At 41.9% G+C, this 9,987-nt stretch overlaps 1 protein-coding gene across 2 annotated transcripts; it reads right to left on the bottom strand.

Annotated features, from left to right (window-relative positions):
* Positions 1-4,760: 4,760 nt before the first annotated feature.
* Positions 4,761-9,013, bottom strand: LOC115796688 (butyrophilin subfamily 2 member A2-like). 2 transcript variants are annotated; one of them, XM_030753055.1, is made up of 7 exons: positions 8,859-9,013; positions 7,843-7,884; positions 7,628-7,721; positions 6,690-7,028; positions 6,302-6,583; positions 6,065-6,184; positions 4,761-5,878 (listed from the first exon to the last, which is right to left on the bottom strand). In XM_030753055.1, exons 3-7 carry the CDS (start codon positions 7,713-7,715, stop codon positions 5,649-5,651), a joined length of 1,059 nt encoding a protein of 352 aa, XP_030608915.1. In that variant the 5' UTR covers positions 7,716-7,721; positions 7,843-7,884; positions 8,859-9,013; the 3' UTR covers positions 4,761-5,648. The 2 variants fall into 2 exon arrangements, with proteins under 2 accessions (XP_030608915.1, XP_030608914.1); XM_030753054.1 differs by having other exon boundaries at positions 4,762-5,878; positions 7,628-7,724.
* Between the last annotated feature and the right edge of the window lie 974 nt (positions 9,014-9,987).

The following is a 9,987-nucleotide window of genomic DNA, read 5'->3' on the forward strand; positions in this document are numbered from 1 at the left end:
CAGATTGCAGAGAAACTGAGTGTAATGTTTTGTGACTGTTTCTCTGCAGTCATTTTTGGAATTGCTGCAAATGATAAGGTGGCATTTGAGTCAGATTCAAGGCTTCTTTAAAACATGGTCTCTTTGTGTAGCACTAGTAGCTAACAGCATTAATATTGATTTATTTTTTAATCCAGCTTTAGCTGCAGCTGCTATTGACTGTTGGAGGATCTGCTTGGAAAACATCATCCACTGGAACGATGATGAAGCTGTTTGGTAGGACTTATAGGACCTGACTGTAGGAGCGCAGACCTCTGGGACCACATTCAATGAGCTCTGAATGTTTTTGTTCTCTCATTAATGTCACTGAGAAACTGAGCTAGAAGCAGATTACATGAGTGCCTCAGAGATCTCCTACACTGTGTTACTGAACTGCTGCACTTTATTCATGAAAGAAAAACTGGAAGTTTGTCTTTGTGTCATTGAAAGCTCCAAACGAAATGACAGAAATCTGGACTTTAGTTTTTGAATTAAAATGCTGTAAATCAGAGGACGCTTCACTCCAACTCTTATGTATATCTGCTCTGCCTTGCGGCCTCCTGTCTTTTCATTCATAGGTCATAGTTGTGAGCTGCAGCATGACCCTGACTTACCTTAGTACCTCAGACATTTCAGTGGAACACCAACCTCCTTCAGCTTGGGGAAAAAAAAAATTAAGTTAGCTCTGCCAATTAGGAAGCTACATGAAGGATGTTATTTCCTTGTTACCAAGAAGCAGCAGGCGCTGATGCATGCACACACAGAATCAGGTACTGACAGCATCAGTTCGCTGGCAGTGTACAATAAATGTGAACAAACTGCTTCCAGGTTGTTCAGCTTTGAATGGGTTCTAGTGAATGATGACTCCATAATAGAATCACTGTGTTCCTGTGGAACTGTTGGACAGCTGATGCCTGCTGCTTTCGGAGAAAAAGGAAATGACGTCCTTCACAGAGCTCCCTGACTGGTAGAGCTGACTTAATTTCACAATATTTGACTTACTAACTCAGTGGTGGTGGGGTGCCTCAGGCGTCTGCGTGTTGTGGTGTTTATTGCTGCTTTCATTGCTTTTACACTTTGGTATCAAAAGCTTGTTACAGTTTCTGATTTAGAATTTTTGTTTTTCTGTCTCATAATTATTTTCCCTTATATTTATAGTTTTATTGGTCCTTAACATGTGAATTCACCTTTTTGCTTTTGCTTGTCAGCAGAAACTCTTGGTACACTTTATTTTGTGCCAGCAGCTATAATTGAAGGAATGATACATTTTATTTATTCCAATCTCTCTGCCTCTTTACTCTTTCTGTTGTTGCACCAAATGAAGGTTCTGTGTGTTTGTGGTTTTTCTACAGCTGTTGTTTCAGAGATTTTAAAATGCAGCTGTTCAGATAAATCACTGAGTCAGTTTGTCCTCACTCTGTCAGCTGCTTGTTTCTCCTGCAGCTCTTCATCTCACTCAGACTTGTTTAAGCTCCTCAGATGTTGTAACTGATCTCAGTTTAATGCACAGTTTTCCTCCAGTCACCTTTTACTGCATTTACAAATACATCCATCTCAGAGGTGTCAGCATCTGTCTGGGACTCAAACCAGCGACTTATTTTGCTCTTGGTTAACCTTAGATACATACATTGGAGTTTGAGGTGGTTAAAATCAGATATTTCATTTGAAACTCTCCACTTCCTGGAGCCCACCCAAATTTAGGCAGGGCTCAAACATGTTTTTACTGTTTGTGGCTGCTTTGTGGCCTTTCTGTGCTATTAAGAGTCATTTACTTCTATGTACCTCCTCCCTGCTCTACAAGCTCAAACGTGGCTGAAGCGCAGAGTTCACCTCCTGGGTCATAAAAGGACTGGGTCTCATATTCAGTACTTAACAGCTGTAACTGAGGCTTTTACCACAAACCTTGTTCATAAATCACACACATTCATGCAGCACTTTATTCTGTGCCTTTAAGCTCTTTGTCTGACATTCACACACTCTGATGATGCATCGGGGGAAACTTGGGGTTCAGTATCTTACCTGAGGACCTTTTGCTGAACCTCCTGAGCCACAGCCGCCTCAGACTGCAAGTTTACATCATTTAGAGCAGAACCATCAGCTTGTTGGTGGAGGTCAAAAAGGAAGGAATTACAAACAGAAAAGTACCATCAGATTTTGATCCACCATCTGGAGTCTGAGTCTGATTGGCAACAGCTTCATTTCTCAGCATGACAATGATCCCAAACACACTGCCAGTGCAGTAAAAGCAGACCTGGATAGAAGAACACACAGTGGAGCACTATCAGTCATGGACTGGCCTCCCCAGAGCCTGGACCTCAACATTGTTGAAGCAGTGTGGGATCATCTGGACAGAGAACCGAAAAAAAAGGCAGAAACAACCAAAGAAGAGCTTTGAATGTCCTTCCAGACACCTGGAGAACTGTTCCTGAAGACTGCTGAAAGAAGCTACCAGAAAGCGGCCTCAGAGAGTTCAGACTGTGCTGAAGGATAATGGAGGTCATACTAACTTTCAAGATCATTGGAAATATATAAACTGTTTTTTTCCTGCAAAATATAAAGAAATGAGGGGTGTCTCAAGATTTTTGCACCACAATAGCTTCCATGTGGGTTCAGTTTTGCTCACTTGCAGTAAATGTTTCCCACAGGCCTTCATGGGAAAACTTTGGATGACTAAATTACAACCTGTATCTATAATAAACTACAATTACTCATGAGAGTGGTGGTGTTCCCATGCAGTCTGATCCTGCAGTCAGGAAATCCAGTCAACACTGCAGACTGATGCATGAGAAAAATGCAGAAGGGATTTTTCAGTAAATCATAGCATGTGACACAACTTGTGAGTCTGTGAGAGTTTTTTCACATGGATTGAGGACTGACTGTCTGCTCAGTTCAGTCATCAGACCTGTTTATCTTGTAGCTGACCCCAGTCTGATGGAAAACTGTCGCACTGCATTCTTATTTGTCTATTTACTTGAGGCCTCCTCTCACTACATGCGCAGCCTTAAGATTTTAATATTTCAAAGTCTCACAAGTTTGTAAAAATCATCTGAGTTTCTGCCACTGCATACACACATTTTCTCACGTGTCACTTCTTGCTGGTTATTCTGGTTTAGGTTCCGTTCTGGAGTCAGTTTCTGATGGTAGCATTATAACCATACAGGCACAGTTTAAAGCGTAGCCACAGCGGGAGATGATGGGTGGATCAGTAAACTCATAGATCAGCTGATATATGCTCCTCAACACGTTTCCATTTGTCTTGCAGTTTTCAGCTTTATAATTAGCAGCACAAACCGATGAATGAGCTCTTTTTAGTTTCAAGCTGAAGTGCTTCTCGGACATGCTGGCTACCGCGATCGCTGCAGAAGCGCTTAAACTGTGAATAATTAAACTGATCTCCTGCTGCACTAATTCATCGGCGATATGGGTGTTTACGTTTTTCACATCAAATGGTATAGATTTGTGTAATTAAGAGTTGAAGTTTGTCAGTAAAATCCAGCTGCGGGGGCACGGTGACATTATTGGGCAGACTTTGTCACGGCTTCTAAACTTTAAACCAAAATCATTCTAAACACAAGGCCGTCGTGGCAACAGGCGGTTTGCTTCTTTTACGCATTTCAGACTTGCTTGTTTGATTAATAAATGTGGTTTATTTTCAGAAAATATAATAGTGTGGTGTCGGGCCAAAGAGCTCAAGACAAAACATGAATTTCATAAAATAAAGCTCTTTATCTTGAAAAAAAATCACTCTTAAAACAACAATTAAAAGACAACCTGTGATTGAGTGCACTAACAACTGCAATGGTCTAGTTTCCTGTATTAACAGAAACACAAAAACATCAATCACAAAAGAATCCCCAAAATAATACACATTAACAAAATAAAATGTACACAGTACTAACCCCAGGTGCAGTTTTGAGGCCTACCCACAAATGCACCCCTGAAAATAATCCTCAAATCTACAAGAAACAAAAACACATGGTCCACATCCCTTCAGGCCTGCAAAGTCATCTGACCTTTTGTCTCACCAACCAGCCTCAAAAAGGCTTTCTCCAGAAACCTCATGTGTGGCCTTCTGCTTGAGCTTAGACAGGCGGAGTGAGAACAACGTCCTACTTTCCACGGAAGTATTTAAAGCCTCCCTCCCCTTTCTACTACGACCTTCACAACCTCAAGAAAGTCCCCGGGAAAACCCACATTGCCCACTAGTGGCCAAAAAAGGGAAGACATCCTCCACTCCATTTTGCCATCCGGCTACAATAGAATAAAAATGACTTTGGATTTAATGCAACAAAATTAACCTAATCTAACCTTACAGGTGCTAAAAGTGGTTTAAAAATTACTTAAGCTCCTGTCGACACACCGGACATTTGATCAAAAATTTCCACCCCACACCGGTGTGTTCCCACTCCTTAAATACAAGTAACCATAGCAACCAAAGTGGATTTTAGATTACAAACTAAATGAAATATGTTCCAACTGCCTGCAAAAAAAAAAAAAAAAACCAACAAAATTGATAGAACCTTTGATTCATAACAAACTCAGGATAAATGGTAAATGGCCACAACAGGCCTGGCCCCCTGAGGCGGTGCATAACACCGAAGCTGGTTGTACAGCAGTAACGTTTCTTACCGAAGCACGATCAGAAATCCTAACATCCATCAGCATGTCCACAGGGGGAAAAACAACCCCCCTCTGTGATCTCCTTCGCTGACATTTCGGCTGTTTTTTTAGAGCGGGGCTCCATGTTGTACATTAGCCTTTGTACATGTGCGGTTTCAGGTCCTCTTTAATTTCTATTATACAAATAACACAATGCAATCTGAGTTGTTGTTCATCTGAGGTTGTATTGAAATCTGATGAGGAACAGATGATTTTTCATCATGTCCTGATATATAAAACCTCATAATGTAAAGAGCATGTACTTTCTGTTTCATATGACTCTACACACAACAAGGTAGCAAATTAGAAAAATGTATTTATTTACAAAAAAAAATGTACAACCAGCAAAACACCAGAAAACCGAGCATCAACAAAAAGCTCAAAATGTTACATTTCTGGCTGCGGGCCATCTTCAGGTGTGACACAGGCTGACCTACACTCTGTCATTCAGACTCCTTCATTTCAGGCTCTTAGTTGTGTAGTGAAAGCTCAGTTTGTCTTTTTCATGCAGATCCTGCTATGATAGCAACAGGTTGATTTGTGGCACCCTCTACTGGTAAAAAATGTATTGCATGAACCTGACTGGAAGCTGTAGACAAAAAGTGTAGCGAAAAGTGGAGTTTGGCATGGTTTGGAGAGCACACAGAGACCCATATCACAAATATTTTACAGATGTGGTCAAATTATTCCACATCTGCAGACAGATAAACAAACCAAAAAAGCTGAAACATTTGACATTAAATGTGCTTCATATTTTGTTTCCTGTGTGTGAACTCACTGTAGCCTCCTCACAGATGGAATGGCGTCAGAACTTTGCCGTAACGTCACGCACATTATGGCATCATCTCCTCGAAGCAGTGGGTACAGCAGACACACAAAGACTCCATATTACAGACAAACACAGTCAGTGTGTTTGGAGTGTCGGGTTTGGACCTTCGTGTTCACTCGGCTCACTTGTCCTTCAGTTTTGTTTAACTCTCACAGCTTGGTAGGTCAGCCTGTGCAGCAGTCTGCGTCTCTGTTTCCTCTTTCTTCTCCTCTTCTTGGATCTCCTCACTCGTGTCAGGATCAGTCGGGTGGTTTTCCAGCTGTTCTGACGGCGGCTCTTCTTTCAGCTCTTTGCTCTCGGTGTTGTCAGCAGGAGCTCTGCTGTGTTTTTGTTTTTGGCTCTTCAGCTCCTCACCTTCGTTCTTCTCGGGGTCTACACACAGAAACAGAGAGTTATAAACCTGTTTGCATGTTTGAATATGATACAGAAACACTGAACATGTGATGTTGAAGGTTTTTCTATTTTAACTCAGTTAAAATCCCCTCACTGCAGTTTCTGCTTTCTTACAACAGAAACCATCTTCTACTTATTTACAGGGAACGGAAATCTGTGACCTACCAGGTTTTCTGGGGCATATTTTTAGTGCACAATTCCACACAAGAGCGATAACTGCACAAACATACAGCAGGCACACAACCACGATGATGAAAGTGGCCGATCGTTGCTTCATAACAGAACCTTAAAAATACAACAGGAACATGTGTTATTGATGAAAACTAGTTCTGATTTGGATCAAACTGAACATAATGGGACTAAAGCTGAAATATTGTGTTCCTGAATGTGAGTTATTGGTACCTGGAACATGTATGTGTGTCTCTCTGCTCTGGCTGATGTTCTTCTGTTGGACTCTGCAGGTGATGTTGTTGCTGTGTCTCTTCTCCACAGTCACTCTGCTGCTGACAGTATAGAGGTCATCAGGACCTCTGAGGGTCTCTGTAGGTCCAGCAGGGAGGAGGTTTCCCTCACCGTCCAACCACAGCAGCTCAGGCTCTGGATACCAGCCTGCAGACTCACACTGTAACACCACCCTGCTGCTGTGATTGGAAATCACCTTTATGACAGGAGCAGAGACTGAACCTGATGGAGGAGACGGGAGAAACCAGTGACCTGCTGCATGGATGTATCAGAACTCTAATAACCCACAAAAATCATTAAATAAATGTAAAAAGAAGGTTTAACAGACCCACAACAAGGTCAACATGTGACCTCTGACCCAGCTGTGGAATGAAACATCTGTACGGTCCCTCATCAGACAGCTGTACTTTGGAGAGAGTCAGTGAGACGTCTCCATGCTTCACTCTGTCAGAGGACAGTGAAGTTCTTCCCACGTACGACGCCTGTTTGAGCTCCATGTTTTCTTTGTCTTTTTCCCACACGTAGATAAATCCTGGTGCCAGGTCGGTTCTCGCCCACTCCAGCTGCATGTCTGAAGCGTCCACGGGAGTTTTAAGGAAACAGGGTAAAACAGCATCATCGCCAAGCAGAGCCACTATTTGCTGCACAGGTCCATCCTGAGAATAACCTGAAAGAAACAGATCTGATGTTTAATCACTGCTTTGGGAACCAGCTGGAGGGCCGCGTCCACCCAAAAACCTGATGCTCATTTTCTACTGAGCACTAAACTGTATTTATGCTGCAGCACAGTGAGCAGTGTGGTCATAATCAAGCAGTCTTGGTAGAAAGTGCCAGTGTTAATGAAGCAGGTAATACCCAAACACCTGCAGTGACAGATGCATCTACTGAGCTGAGGATGGATGTTTGGCCAGACCAATACTGGAAGAACATCTGAGAGAAAGAGGCATCACACAACACCAACGCCAAGTGGCTGCTGGCCCTGAGAACAGACCACAACAATGACGAGTCTCTAGAAGCACCAGGACAGAACATGATCCACACCTACTGGCTGAAGAAGCTGGTAGTGCTCCGTGATCAAACAAACAGGGCTGCTGCTAACAGCAGGTACTTATCCAGACTGACTAACAGAGGCAGAAGGATCCTGATCATGAAGGATCCCCACAAAGCTACGACACCATCAAACTACCAGCTGATTACCTGTTAGGTATCTCAGGTATCTTAGCAACCAAGCTGTAACTCAGCTCTGCATGTGCTGTGTGTATTTACCTCTGCAGAGGAGAAGAGTTAGAAGCAGAACAGCGGTGGAAGCTGAGGGTCGATGTGTGAGGAGCAGACTGATCTCCTGAGGAGACATCCCTCACTGCTGAAGATTAAAAACACAACACAATGATTTTTACTGCCTCCATCTGTCAGTGAAGCATCCACCAGTGTCATGTGATCTAATCTGTTTGTGTGATACTGTTAAATCTGAGGAAACTTACCTTTTGAATTCAGTTCTGAACTTGTTGTCTTCTTAATGAAGTCTTTATAAAAACAAGACAAAGAGACGACACATGAAAAAGATCATCATCACTGCATACACCAAAGATAAGATATACTTTGTCCATCCCAGAATCTGGACTTTCTTTTGTTACAGTTAAATAATGAAATGAAGACGGTAAACACAGCAAAATGTGCCTGAACTCTGAGGAAAAGCTCAGACACTCTTTGAATGAAGCTCATTTCTCTAATCTCATTGTTTTGGTCACCTCCCTCATCCTCAGGTGAGTGCAGGAATGTAGATCAACCTGTAAACCAACAGGTTTGCTTTCACGCTCAGGTCTCTTCACCACGACAGACCAGTACAGCATCCACGTCTCTGCACCAATCTGAACAAGACCCTCAGATACTTGAACTCCTCCACTTAGGGCAGCAACTCCTCCTTGATTTGAAGTGACTTGCAGCTGCACACTCACTGTTAAAGTGCCTCAGAATGAAGTGAATTCATTTATAACTCTCTTCAGTTCAGTTTGGTTGAATCATCGCTTCTACCTTCACGTGCAGCACCTCCAGATTTTAGGTGAAGTCCTGCACTGAAGCTCAGTGAGCTGTTCTAGCTCCTGTTTCATGGTAGGAAAAGATAAACTGGCTTCATGGATGATGCAGATGCTTTAAATGCAACACTTTAAGGCAAATGTTGATAATTTGATGTGTACGTGTGTGACACCATAATAACTATTATAGTTAACAATAACTATTTTTAAAAAAGAAGCTTGAGATATAGAGAAATATAATGTACATTTGTTCAAATGATCATCTTTGATAAGCTACACACTCAGACAGGCTGTGGGTGTGTCTCTGACTAATGCTGCTTGTATTTTAGTTTAACTCTTTGGTCCAAACTACGTTCAGTTTGATTATTTTTATATTTGTTTATCTTTGAGTTTCCTGATATTTCTAACAGCCTATCAATCAAACAGAGACATGGTTAAATTCATTATTATATAAAAAGCCTTACCGTGATAAAGACCCCAAGCAGCCACAAAATGATGCAGACTGTCCTTCTGTTCTCATGAGCTTTACAGAGAATCAATCATTTATTCTCTGGTTTGTGCAGAATTATCTGAGCTCGCTGGAGCCGAGCAGGAGATCCACCAGCTACTGAAACAAAAAGCAGTCTCGTTCTCTTTGGGCTCTGGTTTAGTCAAACCGGACGCTCCGGTAAGTTGGCCTCAGCTCCAGCATGAAACAGGTTTTCAACCAGCTCTATTGCACAATCTGGGCTTCACTTTACACAAACTCCGCCTCATCTCTGCCCCAGAAACACAGAAGCTGCACGAGGGCACACAGCAGCATTATCATTTGGATCCAAACAAGTCACAGCAAGGTGTAAACTGTTTGTAAGCCAGAGCAACAACAGCTCTGTTTAAGGTGCTTAAACAGCACAACGTGTCACCTACAGGGACTCGCACCTGTGACACCAACACCCACCTGCTCCAGAGGGTCCTCACTTTAACCTGCATTTAGTCCAGTTTTACAGTCAGTTCAGACTCATCCTGACTCTGAGATTAAAACAGGCATTTCTCTTTCACTGGGACTGATGATAACACCACATAATGTGACATGCTCAGTGATCAGTGATTTCTTCAGCGGCACACAGTAAAAGTTTCAGTGTGACGGCTGCATTAATGTTGTTACTGTTAGAAAGATGAGACTGTAGATTTTATGCTGTCTCACACTGATGACAGACTGATGGTAGAAGTGCTCATGAGCCATATAGGAAATGACCAAGATCTAAAATTTTCCTGTGCAGAGATTCATTTACAGAGATCATCACGACTGTCACCAATAACATGTTCCTTTCGTGGCAGAGTGGAAACATATTTGACATGTTTTCTTTTGCATTATAGTGAAATGTAATTATATACCATTCAGGACATTTTCACTAGTTGTATTTTGTGATGTGAAGTTTTTAAATTTTTTCTTATGCTTTTTTTGTTAATAATTTTTGAGATGTTAATGTTGAAATATTACCTCAGATTTCAGTGTGGGAAACGAAAGGCCTGAAAGTGGGTGATTTAAGAAAAAAAAAAGTGTTTTATTTTCATCATAATTTTTCAGTGCAGTCTTTAACAGAGAGGAAACCT

Source organism: Archocentrus centrarchus, chromosome 18 (genome assembly GCF_007364275.1).
Source record: "Archocentrus centrarchus isolate MPI-CPG fArcCen1 chromosome 18, fArcCen1, whole genome shotgun sequence".
NCBI classification, from domain to species: domain Eukaryota; kingdom Metazoa; phylum Chordata; class Actinopteri; order Cichliformes; family Cichlidae; genus Archocentrus; species Archocentrus centrarchus.